At 47.4% G+C, this 23,521-nt stretch overlaps 1 protein-coding gene and 1 pseudogene across 1 annotated transcript; both read left to right on the top strand.

Moving 5' to 3' along the window:
* Nucleotides 1-1,271: 1,271 nt before the first annotated feature.
* LOC149354608 (BEN domain-containing protein 5-like) lies at nucleotides 1,272-13,009 on the top strand. Its single transcript, XM_089583438.1, has 3 exons — nucleotides 1,272-3,601; nucleotides 11,369-11,466; nucleotides 12,186-13,009. The coding sequence occupies exons 1-3, from the start codon at nucleotides 3,556-3,558 to the stop codon at nucleotides 12,411-12,413; spliced, it is 372 nt and encodes a 123-aa protein (XP_089439564.1). The 5' UTR covers nucleotides 1,272-3,555; the 3' UTR covers nucleotides 12,414-13,009.
* Nucleotides 13,010-19,314: 6,305 nt separating this feature from the next.
* Nucleotides 19,315-19,835, top strand: LOC149354607 (uncharacterized; annotated as a pseudogene).
* Nucleotides 19,836-23,521: the final 3,686 nt, after the last annotated feature.

Raw genomic sequence — 23,521 nt, 5'->3', positions numbered from 1 at the left:
GAAATATTCATTGGAATGCAATCATCCTTCATCATCATCAGCCGGACTATACTCGCAGCAGGGCGACAGCCTCTCCCATATTCCCCAAATTAGCCCTTTCCTGTGCTAGCTGCATCCACTTGACCCCTGCACCCATCATCAGTTTGTGATCTAGCTTGTGTAGCCCACGTAGAATCGGCCGTTAGCAACTATGCCTTTCAAATTGTGCACAGCAGTGAGGCTGAAAAAGACTATAGGCTGGGCCTGCCCTCTTCGCTCAGTTTACTTTGTCGGCCACCCGCCATGGTACAATTGAGGGAAGACAAAGGGAGTGATGTGCAACCACCTCCAGCCGGCTACGCCTTCATCTACAAACGCCCTTGTGGGTTTAAGCAATTGAATGGCCGTCCCCATGGCTGACACCAGTAGGTCCGCTTGTAAGGCAGGATTCAAGCGAGACAGCAGCACTGGCCATTGCTGTGAGGTGCGGGAATGAGAATTTTTGTTTGTACATTATTTGCTTGCTTTGGAGGAATTTTAGGTGGCATGAATAGTCGATGTCTTTTATGTAATGAATGCATTTTTTAGCCACTTTCAGAACAATTTGTTGCTCAGGCTGTTAAAATATGCTCGCGCTGCCAGGGAAGGGCGGATTTTTTTCTCACTATTTTGGTTTGAGCCAAATGACTGGACATAAGTTCTTTGTACAGAGCTGTCCAATGTCTGTGCTCATTGAGGATTGTAAAAGATTTGTTATTAGACGTGTGCCCACCAAGATGCTTATATTAGGAAATTTTTGGTTCTTTCTTTTTTTTGCAGGGATGCAGCTTTGCTTGTCACATCATGAATTAGAAGAGACCATCATCGTGAGCAGCTGGAGGCTACCAGAAGATAAGCATATTTTAGACGTGCTAAATTGTTCAGGCAAATGTTGAGAGTACTTTAAATTTGTAGTTTTCCAGTGCAACGGTGCATGACCAAAGAAGGGAAGAAGGATACTTGAAGAAAACAGCGCAGCAACAGGGACAAGAGAGAAGATGAGACAGGTGCTGACTAGCAACTGAAGGTTTATTGAAAAGGAATGCATAAAATATACTCTCTTCGCAACCAAGAGCGTGCATGAGCTGCGCAAACAACACTGATAACCTGTCAACTTCAGTCATGGTGGTCAGGATACAATAGTTCACAATCATTAACAAGGACGGATGGCCGTTCATGGCTGTGAACTGTTGAATCTTGACCACCATGACTGAAGTTGATAGCTTATAAGTGTTGTTCGCGCAGCTCATGCATGCTCTTGGTTGTGAAGAGAGTATATTTTATGTGTTCCTTTTCAATAAACCTTCAGTTGCTAGTCAGCACCTGTCCCATCTTCTTTCTTGTGCCTGTTGCTGCGCTGTTTTCTTCAACTTGCCGTTTTACTGAAGTTGGGAAGAAGGATAAAACACAGCACTCACTGACAACTGGTTATTTAACGGCGCAGACACTGCTTAAATGCCTTCAGACCAGCGGAGCAGGAAAAAAACAAACTTATCACACCTTTATCATCAAAACTATGAAAGAAACATCATTTCTGTGTTATATGATACAACTGAAGTATTGCTCGCACATTGTGAACCAGCTTTTTTAATATGATGCGTCTCTGTTCCTTCACAAGTGGCTTGCTTCTGCTAAGGATCTTCACACTTGAAAATCTCTGTACAATCACTGCAGTGCTTGACAAGTTTGGAACCTGTCCTCATTCTTTAGATCTCCTGCATGCAGTTTGCATTTACGGGCCTCTAGCATTTTGCCTCCATCGAAATGCAACCACCGCGGCCAGTATAGAACCCGTGTCTTAACAGGCCAGCAGCCGAGCACCATAACCACTGAACTGCCGTGGCGGCTCATGTATGTGTGTGTGTTCCGTAGGGCTGGAAAACTATGAACTTAAATCAGTGATGCTAACCAGGCCAACAACTAACTCTGCTGTTCATAATACCTCTGCTCCTTGTTTCTAAATGGCCAATTAGGTGGCACTGCTACTTTGTTTATTTGTTGCAATTTTGTGCACAAAATGAATGTCTTATATTTGGGAAACACAAAGTCCAGGTGGTGTATGTTTGCAAGGTGTGCTATTGTTGTGTAGATAGTTTACTGAAGTGTTTTGTATTTCTAACATGCCAGTTGAGAGGTGTGTGTGCATTTTCATGCTATGGTAATGTGCCTAGTAACTGTTTAAAACATTAGCTCTGGTTCTTGTTCCTGAGTAGCTCACATGTGTGCTGCTCATCCCTTTTTTCTTAGCTAAGCTACTTCATCAAATTGCATGTTGTAGGTGTCACCATGCATGTATATCTTAGAGCTTAAAGTAAGTGCTCTTGGAAGTCATCTTAAGGTGAATTCGCACGGTGGACTGAATTGCAAATCTTGAGGGTGAACTGTGCATTATGTGGCTTGACGTCGCGAATTGACGCCAACCAATTGGTGTCTGCAGATGGAAAGAGGAGGGCGTTTTTTTTCTATTAGGACAAGATCTGCTGTTTTCATCTCATGTGTGAATGCTTTCAGCATGCGGACACTGCCTTTACTTGAGGTGATGCTAGAGATCTTTTTGCGACCTCATCCGTTGTGTGAATATACCGTAAAAACCCGCGTATAATACGAACCCGAATATAATACGGGGCTAAGATTTAGAGACGCGAAATGGGAAAAAAAGTTTCACCCGCTTATAATACGAGTAACACAAGCTCATAGAAGACATTTATTCAAATCGCATCCCGCACTTCACTTCAATTACTTTGTTCTTCAGTAGCGCTTTCTTCGAACATTTCTTTGTCCGACAAATCATCCCAAATGTACTCATCTTCCGTGCCATCGAGGGCGTTCGAGATGCTGCACTTCTTAAGCCCGCTTCAGCCGCCCGGTTGGCGTCACTGCAGGCTCACCTGAGTGCATCCACTCTGCGTAGCACCGCCTGACTGCGTCCTTGAACGGTTTGTTTACACAACCATCAAACGGCCGCGAAAGCTTTGTCGCATTCCGCTGCACACGAAAAGGGCTTCTTTCTGTTGTGGCCATCCACGAATGCTTCCTTCGACGACACCAAACTGCCTCCCGGCCGCACCGTTGCCGATGTTCTCCGCAGCCAAAATCGCTTGAAAGTAGCCGAGTACTGTTTTCGAGACCGTGACATCGTGCTCTCTAAAACAATATCCACTTCACGAAGCGTGCCTTACATGCTAGCACGTGTGTTGTCAACAGGCGCACGGCACACCGCGACCCCCCGGCGCACCCAACGGATCAACAAAGAAACGACGTCGTGACGTCATTTGTCGAGAGTAACGAAGCCAAGCCGTAGCCACGCGCCAATAGCGAAGCGAAGCCATAGCCACGCCGCAAAAACGAAACCAAAACATCGAGCAACTTCGAAAATTTTTATTCGGATCCGCAAATAGTACGAGGTGGAAATTTAGGACGCTAATTATGGGAAAAAAACCTCGTATTATACGCGGGTTTTTACGGTACCTTTGATGTGCATTTTGGTGTAAGGACATGAACTCTAACTAAACCTAATTCACAGAACTGGCCCCAGCAATGACATCCATCGATGGGGCGAGTGGCAGTGGGCCAGACGAGTTTGGTGAGCGAACCTTCTTGTGATGCATGCCATTTTTTATTTTTCATAATCAAATCGGCCTAAGAAACTGTTCACTGCAAACAAAGGATTTGTCCAATGAGCGCCTGTTAACCCTGTCCTGTGCCACTTGAGGGCGTCTTATCCCCTGAAACTTCTACTCTCATCCTTCCACCATCTCTGCTGTGCCCCTAACTTTGACTGTATGTGCTACATTGACCTTTCTTGAAATTGGTTACATACCCTTCCCAGGCCTCATTTCTTTCTGTACTTTTTATCTCTACTTTGTGTCGCTCTCCTACTCTACTGTGTGATTACATCTATACCTTTCGATAGCTTGCCGTCCTGCCTTCAGTTGCATTTCAAGCCTTTTCATTAAGCTTCATGTTTCTTTCCCATAGTTATCTAATAATTAAAAGCTTTTTAATTGATTGACATCCCCTTTCTTGTGAATTAACAAAATATATTAGCATTATTCTGGTTGTCTGGTACATTCACAGTTGTTAGGCGTTGTACCGTGTACAGGTTGAAAAGTTTTCTGGCACAGTGTTCCTGCTGTCCTTCAGCAGATGCGCAGTTAATTGAACCTGACGTCTTTTTTTTTTCTTTTTGCACTGCCTATGAGGCTTGCTGTACTGCCCCTTTCATTTTTGGCAGGATATGCGATTTTTCTGAACTGCTCTCGCTCCGCAGTGTTCTGCTGTGTCTTTAAGGCTCGTTTATGGGGGTTCAACGTCCCAAAGCGACTCGGGCTATGAGGGACGTGGTAGTGGAGGGCTCCGGAAATTTCGACCAGCTGAGTTTCTTTAACGTGCACTGACATCGCACAGCACACGGGCCCCTGGAACTTCGCCTCCATCGAAATTCCATTGCCGCAGCTGGATCGAACTCTCGTCATTTGGGTCAGCAGCCAAGCGTTATAACCACTGAGCCACTGCGGCCACGGTTGTCACTTGTCACTTAGCCCTCATTATTTCACCAGTTATCTTTTTAGCCATCAGTGTTAGTGTAGTTTGAAAGGGTGTGCGCTAAAAAAGACGTACACAGGAAAAAGATAGAGACGACAAAAGAAGCCAGGCGCACATATATATCCGCTGATAAACAGATATGAGCTGCGTGATGGAGCGTGACCCCATCAACCAAACATAAGACAGCGCAAAAAATGCATATCTAAGTGACATTAAAAGAAACCCAAGAAAGTGAACATATCAAACACCTGCCGAGGTAAGGTAAAAAAGTGGGATTCGTATCGGCTGACAACAATGCATAACAACATGGGAAAACAGAGCTGTATGAAAGATGACACTGAAAAAGAGGATAACACCATAAAAAAAGCTAACAACATGACGAAATTTTTAACAAAGAACAAGTGAAAGATGGGGATAAAAACCGTGTAAAGGGTGGTAAATAAAGGCACTTTGGAACATCTAAAAGGACACTAAAACATAGAGAGGCGAACGGGTTAATAGTCTAGATGTACCCATCCAGAAAGGCAAGTTCATTTCTAGACAGGTTAATGGAAGGCGTGCTAACGCACTTGTCTTTCCTGAGGTGAATAAAAAAGGCCTCGATTACTTCTCTTTCTGTCTTGTCCTGAGCGTTAGCTAGAAACTTGGTTTCATTAAACTTGAGGTAGCAGTTCTGGCAACTGCTGCAGTGTAACGGAAGGTTACCTCCAGACCTGTTCTTCATGGTGACGTTGTGCCTGCGGGCGCGCTCATTGAAACATTTCCCGGTTTGACCCACATACACTTTGCCGCACGTCAAGGGAATCTCGTACACAACATTGGCAGTGCATTGTGTGTACACGGTTTGATGCTTGATATTACAGGCCTTCTTAACACACTTCCTGGTCACCATCGGACATAATTTCGCCAGTTTGCAAGTAGCCGAAAAAACCAGCCTAACCCCGTGACGAGACGCAACTTTCTTTAAATTGTGTGAAAGACCATGCAGGTAAGGTACCTATAACCTGCACAGGTTTCCGTTCTGTTTGATGTTTAGCATGGTCCGAGTTTTTAATTTTTTGCAAAAGGTTTTCAGACATGTTCGTGACCAGATTTGCAGGGTAACCTGCAGCAGAAATTCGGTCGATCTGGCACTGGAAACTTTCACCTATCTTGTGGCCGCAGGATTTTTCTAATGCAGATTTCATGCAAAGAGATACTATGCCAAGCTTTACCAGCTTGGAGTGGGCACTATCATAGGGCAAAAGTGACTTCTTTGAGTGCGGCTGATAAGACCAACACACATGATCATTTGTAAAAATAAGCTGTAAGTCAAGAAACTGGAGTCGATCATGATCTGCTCGTTCATGCGTGAATTTTAGACCCCTCGATGAAGAACAGAAGGTAGTGAGAATTTGGACTACAAGTGTATCAGCAGCACAGTATGAAGGTGCGTTAAGAAGGACAAGATAATCGTCGACGTATCTGAAAATACGTGTTATCCCTGTGTCCTTCAAGCTAGCTTCAAGGCGCCGGTCAAATGACGCCAGAAAAATTTCGCATAAGACCGGTGCGACTGAGGAACCTATACAAATTCCGGCTTTTTGCAAGTAAAACTCATCCTGGAAGCAAATAACAGTGGAATCCAAATAAAACAATAGTAGGTCCAGAAATTTTTCAGTTGTGACACCGGCAGGATTTTGAAACCTGACTTCGTCAAATTCTTCCAAATGTTCACGAACAGCATCCAACAACCCGTCGTGAGGCACAGAGTAAAATAAGTCCTCAACGTCAATTGAAAAACCAGTTGTGGCCGATACCTTGCCTCCCTCCAGTACCTGCACCACTTCCTTTGAGCTTCGAACGCGGTAAGGGTAAGCGCCAGCTATTCTGTCCAGTTGGCACCGAAGGAAGTCACCCACAACTTTTTGCCACGTATCCCTTTCAGACACAATGGCACGTGGTGGACAAGCAGGCTTGTGCGTTTTACCTGAAAAGAATATTTCGAGGCATCCGGTCTCAGCTCCTTTGACCGCCTCGGAGCATGCTAAACATCAAACAGAACGGAAACCTGTGCAGGTTATACCTTACCTGCATGGTCTTTCACACAATTTAAAGAAAGTTGCGTCTCGTCACGGGGTTAGGCTGGTTTTTTCGGCTACTTGCAAACTGGCGAAATTATGTCCGATGGTGACCAGGAAGCGTGTTAAGAAGGCCTGTAATATCAAGCATCAAACCGTGTACACACAATGCACTGCCAATGTTGTGTACGAGATTCCCTTGACGTGCGGCAAAGTTTATGTGGGTCAAACCGGGAAATGTTTCAATGAGCGCGCCCGCAGGCACAACGTCACCATGAAGAACAGGTCTGGAGGTAACCTTCCGTTACACTGCAGCAGTTGCCAGAACTGCTACCCCAAGTTTAATGAAACCAAGTTTCTAGCTAAGGCTCAGGACAAGACAGAAAGAGAAGTAATCGAGGCCTTTTTTATTCACCTCAGGAAAGACAAGTGCGTTAGCACGCCTTCCATTAACCTGTCTAGAAATGAACTTGCCTTTCTGGATGGGTACATCTAGACTATTAACCCGTTCGCCTCTCTATGTTTTAGTGTCCTTTTAGATGTTCCAATGTGCCTTTATTTACCACCCTTTACACGGTTTTTATCTCCATCTTTCACTTGTTCTTTGTTAAAAATTTCGTCATGTTGTTAGCCTTTTTTATGGTGTTATCCTCTTTTTCAGTGTCATCTTTCATACAGCTCTGTTTTCCCATGTTGTTATGCATTGTTGTCAGCCGATACGAATCCCACTTTTTTACCTTACCTCGGCAGGTGTTTGATATGTTCACTTTCTTGTGTTTCTTTTAATGTCACTTAGATATGCATTTCTTGCGCTGTCTTATGTTTGGTTGATGGGGTCACGCTCCATCACGCAGCTCATATCTGTTTATCAGCGGATATATATGTGCGCCTGGCTTCTTTTGTCGTCATTAAAGTTGGAAGTTGCGCTTCTTTCCTGTCGTCTCTATCTTTTTCCTGTGTACGTCTTTTTTAGCGCACACCCTTTCAAATATGAATATGTACCAACTAGCCCGTCAAAAAGCTTTACTACTGTTAGTGTAGCAGCCGATCAACTCTTCACTGAGATGTGTTTCTCATAGTATTAATGTTTCTACAAGTTTTAATACAGCATAACCCTGCTGATGTACTCCTCACGGGACTAAAAAAAATTGGCTGTGGCTTAGCTCAGCTATGCCAGACATACGTAGCGAGAGGTAATGGACCTTCATTGGCTAGGCGAACTCGTCGAGCTGCATCTTCACGGCGTCGCTTATTCAGACGTTCTGCATGTTCTTCCTCGGTCTCGTCGCCTTTGCCTTGTTTCGTTCCAACAGCTAAGCTTGGTTTGTTTCAGCCTCTCCGACTCGCTCTCCATCTCTGGCCACAACAGCTTCAACGAACCGCCCTCTTATACAGGCCGCTGCTCATTCATTCATAAATCTTTAATCACAAGGATGACCTGAGGCCCAAGGGGGAAGTGGGTTGGTTAGGTGAAGGTGAGGGTGTCGGTCTCTGACATGAAGTCTAGCAGGGCACTGAGCTTGCGCTTGGCGTCGGTACTGGGGGCCGTCCAGTCATCGTATGTCTGGATGTGGTAGGCAGAGGTGTAGCAGGCGCAGAGGCTCGCAGTGCCAGGACAGGTCCAGATCAGGTGGTGCAAATCAACAGAGTCAGCAGGGCAATCGGGGCAGCCGATCCTGGTTCGGTGCCATCGACTCGGGATGTCCGGGGTGTACGCTGCACCGGCTCGCACCTTGTGAGCGAGAACTTGGGCCGGGCGAGAAAGTCCAGAAGGAATGGATGGAGTAATGTCTGGGACAAAGTCCCACGACAAACCCCTCTGCTCTTGTTAAAGGCGTGTGATGATAGAGTCAGGTATTATGAGCGGGATGGGAGAATGATAAGGGTGGTCCGAGTTGGTCGGCTCACGTTAAGGCAATGCCGACGGTCTTCCTCTAGCTGCGCGCCAGCAGCCTCGTGGGCAGTCCTGTTCCCGGTCCCTTGTGCGTGATTTCTGGGTGTCCAGTAAATGCATACGTAGACCTGGGAGGTCTCTTGCTGTGCCTACTGCTATCTCTGGCTCTCCTCCTCCTCTGACGTTGCACCAGATGGCGCGGCTCCATCTGGCAACGGTTGCTAGGCAGCGGCGCAAGAAGCGGTGTGACCACGGTGTGACCACCGCCGCAGTGAAAATGCTACTTTGCGACCAATAGCTCTTGCTACAAAAAAAAAAAAATGCAAGAGCGAGGAAACATTAGAGGCAGGAAGTAGGACAAATTTAAAAATGACAGGAATGAAGAACTAAACACATTTATTGCAGTGCTGGCACTTGAAAAAATCATGCAGCATTGTCTGCTGCATTTTCTTACGTCCGGTGAGGACTACTCATTTCTCCAGAATTTACGGGGCTATGTGGCTGTTGCGATCGTTGCAAACATACTTTCTGAGAATGTCTAATGCCGCTACAGCCAACATAATGGTTGGTTCCAGCGGAGGCTAGCCCTCGTCCTCTTTGTTGCCACTGCTGTGTGCATCCAGAAGTCACAAAAGATGTGATGAGGTGCGGAAGGACAAAATCAATCGCGCCAGCCACACTAACACTAGCAGCACAATTACAAAGAAACAAGGATAGGTGAAGAAAAAATTAGCTGTGGTTTAGCTCTGATTAAACATGGCGAGAAGCGGTAGCTTCATGTGGCTGCGCTTTGCAAAGCTTTGTTTGTTTCTAGTTTCTCGGCTTGTTGAAAGATTGTTGTTTCTTTGGACTTTGCCGCACGTAGCTACGTGAAACTACTGCTTCTCACCAGGTTTAACCGAAGCTAAACCACAGCTGATTTTTTCCTATACCCGTGGTGTTAGATTTTCTGCGTGTGGAGCGCTAATCTTCCTCTTTGTATTCTTCGTCTTCCTCTTGTTATTCCTCTTCAAACTCCTCTCGAAATCGCCTGTCACTGATCAATCATGAATCGCTCGAATCACAAATTACCATGATATTGCATGAGCGGCTGTGTAACCTAGCAGTTAGTATACAAGAAGCACATATACAGGGTGTCCCAGCTAAAAGTAACGAAGCTTGTAAAAAAGAGGATGATCCCTAGCCGAGTGAGACCAACTGAGGGTTGTTGCCAGTCGCGTGTCCTAGTCTGTAGTATTTTTTTTTATTATGCAAACATGATTAATTAGCAGAGACTAATTAGCTAACTTTTTAATTATTGCCTACAGGAAGAAAGTGTCAATGCAGGAGTTGTAGATCCCTTTGAAAAATAACCGTTTGCCGTGTTTGCAGCCAAGTACCACTGATACAGCTTCTTTTATTTGACTTAAAAGAAAGCCCGCGAAATACAAAAAGAGCCACGTGATAGGGAAGCAGTTTCAGCGCTCCCAGACGACCAGCCAAGCAAAGACATTCGCTTATCTTTGCAACGTTGTCCCGAACGGGGTTCGGCGTTTTGTGATGGTTGCGAGATATACGTAATTAACTCTCGCATCGGCGCTAGGGCGACCGTTTCTTCAGCGCGTGACGGTGCAAGTTAGCGGCACGGCCACATTCCTATCACTCGAGGCGAGGTTACGCGTGAAAAAGCGCTCCATGCGAGCCGCGCTTCACTTCCTTGAAAAGCAGCACCCGCTCACTTTCCATGACACATAAGCAGTTCCTGGTGCATATCTCGCCACCTCCTCAAGACGCCAAAAGCTGTACGGGACAGCGTTGCAAACATAAGCGGATGTCGTTGCTTGATCGCTCGTTTGGGAGCGTTGTAACTGCTTCCCTATCACGTGGTTCTTTTTGTATTTCGCGGGCTTTCTTTTAAGTCAGATAAAAGAAGTTGTATCAGTGGTACTTAGCTGCAAACAAGGCAAACGATTATTTTTCTATGGGATCTACAACTCCTGCATTGACAATTTCTTCCTGAAAGCAATAATTAAAAAGTTAGCTAATTAGTCTTTGCTAATTAATCACGTTTGCATAATAAAAAAATACTGCAGACTAGGACACGTGACTATCAACAACCCTCAGTTGGTCTCACTCGGCTAGGGATCATCCTCTTTTTAACAAGCTTGGTTACTTTTAGCTGGGACACCCTGTATATCTCCAGTTTTATTGAATTGTCACACCGTGGGTCTGAAGCTTAGTGGTTAGCGCACCTGGCTCTCGCCCAATGGACCTGAGTTTGAATCCCACTGATTGTGAGGTTTATTTGTTTGTTTATTTTATTTGTGGCAGACTTGAAGGTCATGTTGCGTACATGGCGATCTCAGCCGTGCACCTGTAGCAGTGAAGCTACTGCTTCAAAAAAGTGCAACCACTGTTGATGATGAGGCACAGCCTGTCTGAATGCCGTCTGCCTAACACAGTGGTGCTAGACATGCCAGGCCAAGTAAAGCCGCTTTAGAAGTAAACATATGACCGCCACCGTTTCTCATTTAGGCTGGCATGGGGTGTTATTTCACAAGTATTACTGTGTAGGAATGTGGCCGAAGTTACAATGCAACGAACAGCAGGGTTTATAATGCATGGAACCCTATTATCATCATGCCAGATCTAGACCACTACAATGTGTAGCAGCCAGGAAAATGCAGCACCCATCAACTCAGCAGCGAGGTTCTACTGTGCAAAGCTTTCACTGTTACCTTGAGAGCAAAATACTTAATTTTTTTCATTTACTTGATAGCCCACAATGTCAAACTGAACTCAGTTTGCTTTTGCTTATATGTGCTGCTGAGGTGCATTGATATTTGTGTACTTCCTTTTCTTGTCAAAAAAGTATGCTCAGCCGAGGAGATGGAGAGCGCCGCGGACTGCCAGCTCCAGCTGCCTGGTGGGCAGGACACTGTGATAGGTTCTGCTAGGGATGATGGAAAGGTGATTGTGCGTGTTCTTAAGTCATATAGTGTATCAAATACCATAGTAGAGTGAGTGAATGATTCTTAATTAAATTGGGGCTGGTACATAGTGAAATGGGTACAGTTTAGAGGATGATGCTAGCTTACAGTAGAAACTTATACTAGTCCCAGTAAGTGTGCCGAAAAGGGTAGTGTGCAAAGCATAGATGTGTGGTTTCAGACAATATCATGTAAGGCACAGGTCAGCATTTCTAATTTGTCATTTTTGTACTTCATTACCTGACGATGCCATAATGGGTCTGCAGTTATTCTTGTCCTGAGGAAATTCTTAGTACACAAATAATTTTTGATCATGAGGAGGCTGCCTTGTTCTGTCAGGTATGCCTAGTTGTTGGTATGTGAAATTTATTCTCATTTCTGAAGTTTGTTTGAATTGGGGCAGAGAACATTATTTCAACTTTTGGCGGTATTTGACTCGGAATGAAGAGAAGCTAGAACTGTCAGAAGATTGTGCTATATATTTCATGTTGCACGCAAGCAATTTCTTTTTTTTCGAATTATAAGGCTAGAAATAAAAAATCTACTGATTTTGGACACTGCTCGCTGTAAAAGAGTGCATTCATGCCTACATAATTTTTATGTTTTTCAGCTGTTTGTTTTAAGTTATGAAATATTTAAAATCCCTTGATTCACTGCTGTTAATGTGTACAAATGCGAAATTCTCCACGTTTGCTGCAGGTCTATGCAGGCAGTGGGCTCTGGATGGAGCCTGGTGCCTGGCAGATGCTCCTGAGAGCACCAACAGACTCAATGTTCTGCCGCGGTGCTACTCAGGTGTATTGGACACCTGATGAGCTGAAGAGCCGCAGCGTGACTGGCGTGCTTTCAAATAAGTGCCAGTCTCTTGGCAGAACAGAGGCGAAACCGACACTTACACCGGAAAAAGTCTTCTCTGAAAGGTGCTAGTGCTTTTTTTTTCTTTGCTTTGAGTAACACCTAGGCAATCAAACTTTGCTTCAGCCAAATACAGTCGCGCTCACTTACAGAAAGCGTGATAGTCATGGAGATCCTGTTCATTGTATCCGAGGTTTGTAACAACTGCAATGTCCTTATTGCATCCAAAACTGCAAAGTCGGGCAAAAGTGACGTTTAGTTTTTGCAAGGTGTGTTATGCCCATACGTTTCTTCATGCAGGCTCTATCACAGCACTTTCAGAGATCTCCACACTGTTTGTGTGGCTCTCGCTAAGATCCGTTCTGCCAGTAACCTGATTTATCTATTTGGTTGTGAAATTAGCATTCTCAACGACTGGTGGCAAGTCATTGTGCGCGTTCTCCGATCTTGCTGCGACAAAGATAGTGCAATTGACATATCTGCACAGAATGTATAAATAGCATTGCCCGTTGTTTCGAGTAATCTCTGTCTTTGGTTTTCATGCAAGCATCTCAATGCATCCAACAACACACAGCAGACGCGGAGTGGGTAGGCCCATGTGTCGTCAGCAATCAGAGGTTGCCAGACAAGCAGTCAGTTCGCAAAGGAAACGAAAATCGTTTTAAAGATATCTGCCGCACGGAATCAACTGAAAGTTTTGGGTATTGTAATTTAACTCTTTCGCTACCGCGGAAAAATGCCCAATTTGGAGTGTACTGAAAGAAAATGTTTTTTCACAAGAACTAATACACCCAGCACATATTGCAATGCATGAAATTGTAGCTTATTAGTTACACTTCTGAATGAAGGAAACAGAACAGTTGTGTGTGCAAAAGTAAATGAACATTTATTTGTGAAATTTGCTAAAAATACAAAAAAAGTATATAGCAAAAACAAAAATTACCGGCTGCACTAAGCCCGAACTTGATTAGAGGAAAACTGGAATATACAAACTGTTGCACATGTTTATAGCTGTCATTATTCACAGTTTCAGCTATGAGAAAAATTTACTGCACTTTCCATGGCTTGTCAAGTCAGGGGTCATGACTGTGGTGCCACTGTGAAGAGCAATCAGGGGTCAAGATGTGAAGCAGAGGTAGACTGACAAGTGCTTCACATAACGTTTTATCTTTGTTCCTCCCTTGTTCTCTGAGAGCCGAGCTTGCAATTTCTTATTTTTTTCCTTCTTTTCGGTTGGTGTTGAATGGATTCTATGGGAGGATTGGGGGCATGGACTTCTTTTCCCTCATCATACCCGAATATTTCTTGAATGAACTGCTCCCTGAAAGCCAGCTGATAAAATTTGGCATTTTAGGCAAGCTCTAAAACATCAGAATCGATGAAATAAGTTTTATCGACGTGGATCAAAAGCCAGGACACTTTCCAGGTCTTGCAAATAGAAGCTGCCGCCACTGAATCATCCGGGTCCATTACGTGCAAAAAAAAAACTAACAAAAAAGCGAAAAAAGCAATTTTGAGAAATGATTTTTGATGGCAGAGGGCCAGAATAAATTATTCTGGTATTTCAGTAGAGATACAGTCGTGGCAGGTCAACAATTCCAGTGTATATGATGATTCCAATGAACATCAGAATATCCAACAGATTCACGTCTTCCCATGAGCCGTCACGCCGAATTTGCTGAAAATTTTCATCCATGCATACTTATTAGTGTTTCCGCACACGGTCTTCATCATTTCCGCCGTGAAGAGCATCAAAAAAAAGTCGAGAAGTCGAGCGAATCTCTGAGCGCCGCTCCGCAGCGATGTGCCGATATGGGCACCTAGCTGTCGTCTTGGTTGAAAAACGCGACGCGACCTTGAGCATTTGGCAAACTGTCTTCGCCATACGTTGTCAAGACCCTGAAGCACAAAAATAAACCACTGTCATCAATTACAAACCGTATGCACCGCAGAAAACACACATCGAACGAAAACAGAACTTACATGCAAATACGCGCTGGCGTTCTAGGCTCCCGAGGAGAAGTCTCGCTGTCAAAACCGAAATTCGACGCTTGTAAATTGTTGCCCGACTAATAACCGCTGCTTTCGTTGCAAAAAGCGAAACCGAAACCGGCCGACGCCCTCGGTGTCAGCTTTCGCTTTCGAGGAGCGCGCGGCGACGCGGACGCCATTTTCTCTGGCGGACGCTGCTGCGGCCGTTCAAAGTTTTATTTTTCACGGCGACCCCTCATGTCGAAACACTGAAACCAAGGCTGCAATGGAAAGAGAAGTTGTTGAGCTCGCTAACTAGATGGCGTAGCACATCCACGATGCTCCAAAATGAGCTTTTTTGCGCGGGCGATTTGAATCGATCATATGCGAACGATCGCCTATGGCGCGGTAGCGAAAGAGTTAATGTGTTGGGAATTAAATGCTACAACAAGGGTATGCACGAAAGTAGGCTTCATGGCCCCTTTAATGGCGAACATTCGTTTCTGTGTTTTTACAATGAGAGTGGTAATTCTGAATCTCACTTTTGCATTTATCATGTATCTAGTTGTGTTCAAATGTGGCCTATTTTGTGTTCTATTGTGCAGCTCTGTTTCATATCTACATGGGAGACATACCAAAGGAGCTCGCAGAGAAGAGACTGAAAGCCGTGCGCATGCACCTCTCACATCTCACAGAAGCTGGGGGACGTGCAACGAAAAATTGGAGGTCATGATGTATAAATTTATTTTGCCACTTACCTATGCCGAAGCCGTCAGGCGTCCCCGCCCAGAAACGTTCGTTTCGTACCAGCATCCACCGCAGTCGACACCATTTCGTCCTGCCTGGCCACCACCGCAACGTTTCCGTCCATGGCGGACACCGGACAACCTACCCATTTGTTATGTCTGCGGCATTCCTGGCCATGTGATGCGTCCCTGCCGCCGCCAAGTGTTGTCCCCTGCTGCCAATACTGACCCTCGAGGTTACGCCTATGCCCCTCCCCAGCCTTTTCACCGCACTTCGCCTTCTGAGACCACTGCTTCCTCCGATCTCAGGCCGTCTATTCGCCGCCGTGCTCCATCTCCGCGTCGTCGCTCGGTTTCCCCGATGCGCCGTCGTCCCTCTTCCCCCTTCGGAAAACTAGTGCCCGCAGTTCCGGAGGCAAGAACTGCTTGCTCGTCACCAAGCTCAAGACCTCGACTTTCTCCGACAAATTTGATCGCGGTTTCTGTGGAGGGCACCGATGCTTTCGCGCTTGTTGACACCAGTGCTGCTGTATCTGTACTAAGTGAGAAATTGTGCCGCCAGTTACGAAAAGTGATGACTCCGCTATATGGTTTTATGCTTCGTGCCGCTAATTCGCAACTTATTGCGCCTTTGGGGGCATGTACAGCCCGAGTTACTATTCAGGACGTTCTGTATATTGTTGAATTCATCGTCTTCCCATGGCCGTCTCACGACGTCATCTTAGGCTGGGACTTTCTCTCCCAACATGACGTTGTCATCGACTGCGCTCGTTCCGAAGTCGCCCTTCTTCCCTTCGGCGACGACTCTGTGAACGCTTCCACTAACTTGTGCTCCAAGCTGACTGTGGCTGATGACGTCATGATCCCGCCGTGCTCTGCTGTGCTCGCCTCTGTTCATTGCGACTCTGGATCCAACGGCCCTGTCATCTTCATCCCGTCCGACTCCTCTGCTTCTCGCCACTGTCTACCCCTGCCATTCGCCGTGCTTGCCGTCTCAGCCGGCTGCAGCGCCTTGCCCCTGACGAATCCATTCCTGTGCCCCTCCACTCTTCTTCATGGTGAATGCTTGGGATGTGTCCAGCCTTTCGCTTCCGTCGTCGCCTGGGACCCTTCTGAGGACGACTCCTGCCGCCTGCAAGTGTCTTCACTTACTTCCTCCTCACCGTCTCCTCAACCCGTTCCCGAGGCCGTCTTTGTGGGCTCAATCGACACAAATCTTTCGCCACCGGAGAAGACCCAGCTTGCGGCCCTGCTAGATAAGTTTCGGTCATCGTTTGACTTCTCTCACCACCGTTTTGGTCGCACTTCAGCTGTTACCCATCGGATCGACACTGGTGCCCATTCGCCGTTGCGCCAACGCCCATATCGCGTCTCGGCCACCGAACGCCAGGTTATCGACACCCAGGTCAATGATATGCTGCAGCGTGGCGTCATACAACCATCACACAGTCCTTGGGCTTCCCCCGTCGTCCTTGTCACCAAGAAAGACGGCTCTATCCGCTTTTGCGTTGACTACTGGCGCCTCAACAAAATCACCCGAAAAGACGCCTCTCCGCTACCCCGCACCTCCACCAAGATGTAACGGCCTTTATTGACAGTTGTGAAGGCCGGTTAGAGCGGGCAAGGACAGGTCCGGTCCCGGAACAGTTCACGCTCTCGTCTCGCGCCGCGCGTCGGCTCTGCTGCTTCAGCTGCCGATCGTCGTCTTCTCATCTCGCGCCTCGCCTCGGTTCTGCTGCTCTGACTGCTGATCATCTTCCTCTTTACAGGTTTCTATTTTATAATAAAGCTTTCGTTTGCCCTAAATCTGGTTGTCAGTATATATATCGTAGGGCATTACAGACCCTTTTGGCCAGCTTAATTGGAAAATATTATTAGTAGCAGGCGCTGCCTTTTTGCAACAGCTTGCGATGCACTAATCGAAGAAGCTATGTTATCATGCGCAATGTGCAGCACACATTTCTGAGTGATGAAAAAACTTATCTATGGTGCGCCATTAGGACTGGCGTCCCTCATTAGGCCTAACACTATCCCGATACCTGCAAGCAGGATCTGTGCCAACAGGCCGACGCCATTAGAACCAACAGGTCTGACACCGACAGGTCCATCACCATCAGGCCATCACCAACAGGCCCGACAGGCCCAACACCAACAGGCCCGACAGGCCCAACACCAACAGCCCAACAGGCCCAACACCAACAGCCCAACAGGCCCATCACCAACAGCCCAACAGGCCCAAATTACGGGTTCCTTCAGCCTTCAGACCGATAGGCTGAAGGAATTTTTGACTGGGCAGGTACGCTATATTGCCAGCGTTAGGCTATTACTTTCAATAGACATTGCTTCAGATGTTTACACAGCCGCAACCCGCATTAACTGCGTACGTAACGATGTGCACTTGCACGGACTAAGTATAGAAAAGTTGTAGTTTAGGGGACGATTATTCTCAAGTGAGCTTAAAGGGAAGTAGGTTTGCCTTAGAGAGGTGGTAAAGTGAGGTAAAAAGGATGTTGCGATGTTTACCGTTCCGTAACAGAACAAAATCCCCGATGATTATACTTTCAAATTAATAGGTTTGACCAGCACAGCTTTTGTATGCTTTTCCAATCCGTGCCTCTGCGCCACGAACATTGTAGCGTCAAATTTAGGTCATTTTGTGCCCAGGACTTCTACCTGCATTTTAGTTTGTTGTGACTGCTTCTTTCATCATCCTGGCCAACCTCATATGAGCTGTTCGTAGTTAAGCCAATCAGAAGTGTGGAGTGCTCACGCCATCTTCGATCGGGAAGCGAACCCGGAGATCGGTAGACGCTGTAGGTTAAAGCTGGGTCGCAAAAGTATTCCAACCTAGAGCAGTCACATCTGGCAACTGTCGCTGTAGTCAGCACACTTTTCAGATCGATTGATATGCACAATATGGCTCTTCAAAGCATCGAACAGAAAATGGCCGTCTGCATTATGCACGCTCAAAACGGTTGCGAAAGGAGTTTATACGTCTTAAACACTTTTGCAGCGGATTTGTTACGGAGTTAGGTGCATACTAAACAATTTGCTGTCTTATGTGTGGTTTTATTCCACCTGTTTTAATTTTCATGTCGTGATCGTCTTCCGCTTTCGTCTTGTGTTTCTCTCACCTCGCAAGTGTAGTACAGTGCCACATGCAACGCTCCCTCGGTGTATTAAGCGGTTGCTGCTGGTTGCTAGCGGAGTGGCACTAATGCTCACTGTGCCCGCTGCAACTCAGAGAGACGGGATTGTCACCCTCCAGGTGTACGATTTAGTGCGATAACTTTAGATTTGTGAAACCGAAACCATGTCTGGGCCTGGCTATGACTTGCGTGTTCGACGAGCTCCAAGTATGGACAGAACGATTTTGGAAAAGCGGGTTGATCTATAGGAGAGTGAATAAGGTAGGCAGCAGGATAGGGTGTGTTGCCGGCGCCCACATTTCGCTGGCTGTCCTCTCTGGAAACAAGCGCTGCGCGCCCGCCGTCGCTCAAAGCAGGCCCAGACTCTTTCAGACATGTCGCGACGTGCAGCGTGACTCATCCTGCCACGCCGGCGCCGACACGGACCCTTCCTCCTTCCCTCCTCTCCGTCGGTGCAGACTCCGACGATGCTTCGTCGGCCGTCGCGTCTCGACCATTGGTCTAATTTGAACGCTGGCTAGTGCCGTGACCTGATTGGAGGATTTGAACTGCTGGCTGCCGCAACGGACTCGGGCGGTTATAAGAACGGAGCCGCGCTGAACCCGCGCAGCAGACGGGCAGCAGAAGAGCCATCACGCCGGAGCTACGCTCGCCGCCGGGGCCGCTCTTCTTCTTTGTGCTAGCCCGTGGTGATCTTGGCCCTTGTACCATGTAAAAGCCCTTGTACATACTGTACATAAAAGTCTTTTGACTCACCGTCGCCTCGACCGTTTCCTGGCTCGGGCACCCCGTCCCAACAGTGGTGGCAGCTGTGGGATCGACAGGCGTCAGCTACCTCGGCGCGTTGAGTGCGTGATGTTTTCCCCTCAATTCGCCAGACTGCTCTAGCACACCTGATTGTAGTCTAGAGTAGGGCTGTGTGTGTAGCACTGTAGAGAGCTTTGCTGTTTCGAGCCAAGTCGGAGCGCTTTGAAACGAAAGCTGGTGCAGAGGGAGGAAACGAGGCGTTTTGGAAAGAATTACCTGCGAGTGTCATGCTAGTAGCGCTATAGTAGTGAACCGCAAGGGAATTCTTAAAGGCCAAGCTTCAAGAGACTATTGTGCGCGATGGAGAACCTTGAAGTGAAGGAACTCGTCGAAATTTGTGAAGAGCTAGGCCTGACCATAGGCCGTGCGAAACGAAAGCAGGCGATTCTCGAGATCATGCGGAAGGAGGGCGTAACGGCTGAAGAATCCAAAGAGGCCTTGGCTGCGATTAATGAACGCCGTGAGCGCAAAGACGCAGAGCGAGAGCGAGAGCGACAAGAACGCCTCCAGCGCGAAGAGGCAGAGCGACAGGAACGCCGAGAGATTAGAAGATTAAAAGAGATGGAGTTGCTGCGAAGCTCGCCGGAGCCTAGCGTAGCTTCAATGACAGTGCAGGCTAACGGCCAAATAATCCAAGACCAACTGCCGCCGTTCGTAATAGGCGAGGACATGGCAAAGTACCTCGTAAAATTTGAGCATGTCTGCGAGAGGAATGTAATTGAGCGAGAGCTGTGGGCACAGAATTTGCTAGCTCTGCTTCCCGGGGAAGCGTCTGACGTGATAACGAGTTTGTCGAAGGAGGCGTTCGAGAGTTACGATGAGGTCAAAGAGGCCCTGTTGAGGAAATATAAACTGTCACCTGAGGCATTCCGGCAAAGGTTCCGGTACGCGAAGAAAGGCAGTGAGTCGCACATCGACTTCGCGTTTAAGCTGAAAGCCGACGTAGTTGAATGGCTCAAGGGCGAGGAAGTTTGTGACGATCGTGATAAGGTGGTAGAGTGCATTGCGCTGGAGCAATTCTACCGCTGCATCCAGGAAGATGTAAGGCTCTGGCTGCAGGATAGGCTTACTGAGGTTAAGCTCAACAAGGCAGCAGAGCTGGCTGAGGAATACTACACTCGCCGAAACTTGCACAGCAGGGCATTACGCATAGAAAAGGCCGAAACAAAGGATGCTTCTCTAAGGAAGCCAGATAGAAGGAAACCGTTCGCGCGTCACGATTTTCGAAAAGATGCGTCTGCTTTAAAGGAGGCAGTAGGCGAAGAACAAAAGGAGTTAAGGAAATCTGACGATGCTCCTAAGCAGCGCGCTGATGCCGCACGTGCGTTTGAGTCACGGGGGCCTTTGACATGCTACCACTGCAAAAAGGAAGGACATATCGCGGCAAACTGTAGACAAAAGGTTGCTTTTGCAACGATTCGGCAGACAGATAAGAATATGCGGTTGTTAGAACCATATATGCAGGAGATTAGTGTGAACGGTAAGATGTGCAAAGCCCTTCGTGACTCGGCGGCCACTGTGGACGTTGTCCACCCGTCCTTAGTTTCTCGGAATGATTTTACAGGAGAATTCGCGTGGATAAGGCAAGTAGCCGAGGAGCAATGTGCTTGCTTACCGATCGCTACAGTGATCATTGAGGGTCCTTTTGGTCAGCTTAACACCGAGGCGGCCGTGTCTGCCGCCCTCCCTGAGCATTTTCCTTACCTCTTTTCGAACAGCTCAGAGCAGCTTCTGAGGGATAAAGGCAAATCGTTCTTTGCCGGCGTGGCATGCATGGCCCTTACGCGATCTCAAGCGCGGAAGCTTTCGCAGAAACTGGACCTTGCACCGGAGAGAGAAACACCGCTTAGGGAAGCAGATGAGCATTGTAGCCTAGATACGGTGTCGGTGGAACCTCAGATCGAGGACTCGCAGGGAAGCGGAGAACTCGCTGCTAACGAAACTGAAAACAGTTTCAACGATAGTGGCAACGAGAAGGTAACGGCGACGCCACTGAGCGAGGCGAATTCCACATTGAGCCCAGTTTCCGACAGTTGGCACGGTTGACAGAGCGACGCTCGTTCGGGAACAGCAGGAAGATAGCTCGATAATAGCTTTGCTGGATAAAGCTAAAGAAGGAACAAAGAAAAAGAATGTTTCATTTCATCAGAAATCCGGCTTGTGATACCGAAATTACGCTGACGCCCGTGGTCGCAAGTACGAACAGCATTTGATCCCACAAAAGTATCGCCGTCAGCTATTGAACCTGGCGCACCAAAACGCGTGGGCAGGGCACCTCGGCGTGAAAAAGACCAAAGCTAGACTCGCCCAAGAGTATTACTGGCCTCATTGCTGGAAGGACATTGAAGGCCTTGTGCGCTCTTGCGACACTTGCCAGAGAGTAGGCAAGTCGACAGACAAGTGGAAGGCGCCCATGAAACTGGTGCCCATCATAACCGAACTCTTCCGCCGGTTGGTAATTGACATTGTAGGGCCACTGCCCGAGTCCAAGAACGGTTGTCGGTATAGTCTGACTGCTCTGTGTGTCGCGACAAAGTTTCCTGAAGCGATACCTCTCAAGGAGCTCAATTCTCCTCAGGTCGTGGACGCACTTCTCTCAATTTTCGCTCGCGTCGGATTTCCTTAGGAAATTGAATGTGACAATGGCAGTGCCTTTACCAGCTGCCTAACCTCTACCTTTTTCGAAAGGTGCGGTATCAAGGTCGTACACAGCTCGATCCATCACCCGCAGTCGAACCCAGTAGAGCGTATGCACTCTGTGCTCAAAAGAATATTGCTAGCTCTTTGCTTTGAGCGCAAACGCGATTGGGAAGCCTGCGTGCCTGCAGCTATGTTCACTTTACGATCCGCTCCCCACAAGAGCACAGGCTTCAGCCCTGCGGAGCTTGTGCACGGCCGGAGCTTAAGAACACCGCTGCGCATGCTGCGAGAGTCGTGGGAAGGCGAAGAGGAAGACCCAAACATGGTCAACGTTACTAAACGTGGTCACGTACGTCTTTAACCTACTTCAAAGGATCGGTAAAACGAAAGATCGTGTCGAGAGCCACATAAAGGCTGCGCAAGAATCGTCAAAAGAGAACTACGACAAGTCAGCAAAGAAGCGTACTTTCGAAGTGGGCAGCCAGGTAATGATACTGCGACCGTCTAAGAAAAACAAGCTTGAGGTCCAGTGGGAGGCGCCAGCGAGCGTGGTATCGAACCTTTCCGATACCAACTACGAAGTTAAACTAGGTAGAAGGCCAAACAAAATCTATCATAGTAATCTGATGAAACCGTACATTCAGCGTCACGCTGTCGTGAATGTGATTTTGAATGGTTCGGACGAGGAAGGTGCAGAAATCCTGACCTCTGCGTACATGAAGGAATGCGGTTCGGATGCACTGTTAGAACAGGTTAACTTAGAACCACGTCTAAGCCAAGCCCAGAAGGAAGACTTGAGAATGATTGTTTCTGAGTTCGAAAGAGTGTTTTCAGATCGTCCCGGAAGGACGACGCTAATTGAGCACGATATCGAGCTAACGTAAGAAGAACCGATCCGTAGTAAGCCGTATCGCTGTTCTCCCGTGCATTAAGAAATCATGGCAGGTGAGATCAAGCGAATGTGCGACCTGGGAGTCATAGTACCGGGTGAGAGCGATTACACATCGCCCTTGATACTAGTGCAAGTACCGGGAAAAGATCCCAGACCGTGTATTGATTACCGGCGACTAAACGCGATAACCCGGGTTCAGACCTATCCAATACCAAACCTTGAGGAAAGGGTGGAGACAGTGTCAGGGTCGAATTACATATCCACGCTAGACCTCGTGCGAGGCTATTGGCAAGTCCCCCTTACAGAGCGCGCCAGCCGCTACGCCGCGTTCGTTTCCCCATTCAGAACGTTCCGCCCAGTCATGTTGAGTTTCGGACTCAAAAACGCGCCATATTGCTTCTCGAATCTAATGGACCACGTGCTCCATGGTCTGTCCGAGTACGCGCTCCCGTACCTGGACGATGTCGCCATCTTTTCTAACACATGGGAAGAACATGTAGATCACTTACGGGTCGTGCTGAGCAGGCTGAAAGATGCCGGCCTCACAGTCAAACCTGCTAAATGCCAGCTAGGTTGCGCCGAAGTGACTAACCAAAAAAAAAAGAGAACGCGTTTCAAATGCTGAAGCAAGCCTTGAGCGAGGAGCCAGTTCTAATGGCGCCTGATTTTTCAAAAGGCTTCATAATTCAATGTGATGCCAGTGATCGGGGCATGGGAGCTGTGCTATGCCAAGAGGATGATGAGGGCAATGAAAGGCCAGTTTTGTATCTAAGCCGTAAGTTGACTTGCCGTGAAGAGGCGTACAGCACTTCTGAAAAAGAATGCGCCTGCCTGGTGTAGGCCGTTCAGAAGCTCGCCTGCTACGTTGCCGGTTCCAAGTTCGTAGTAGAAACCGACCACTGCCCACTAACCTGGTTAAATAATATGTCATCTAAGAGCGGCCGGTTGCTGAGGTGGAGTATGATACTCCAAGAG

Source organism: Amblyomma mixtum, chromosome 3 (assembly GCF_055824585.1).
Source record: "Amblyomma mixtum isolate Tamu chromosome 3, ASM5582458v1, whole genome shotgun sequence".
NCBI lineage: Eukaryota > Metazoa > Arthropoda > Arachnida > Ixodida > Ixodidae > Amblyomma > Amblyomma mixtum.
The sequence above is the reverse complement of the archived record's forward strand: the minus strand, read 5'-3'. Positions and strand labels throughout refer to the sequence as shown.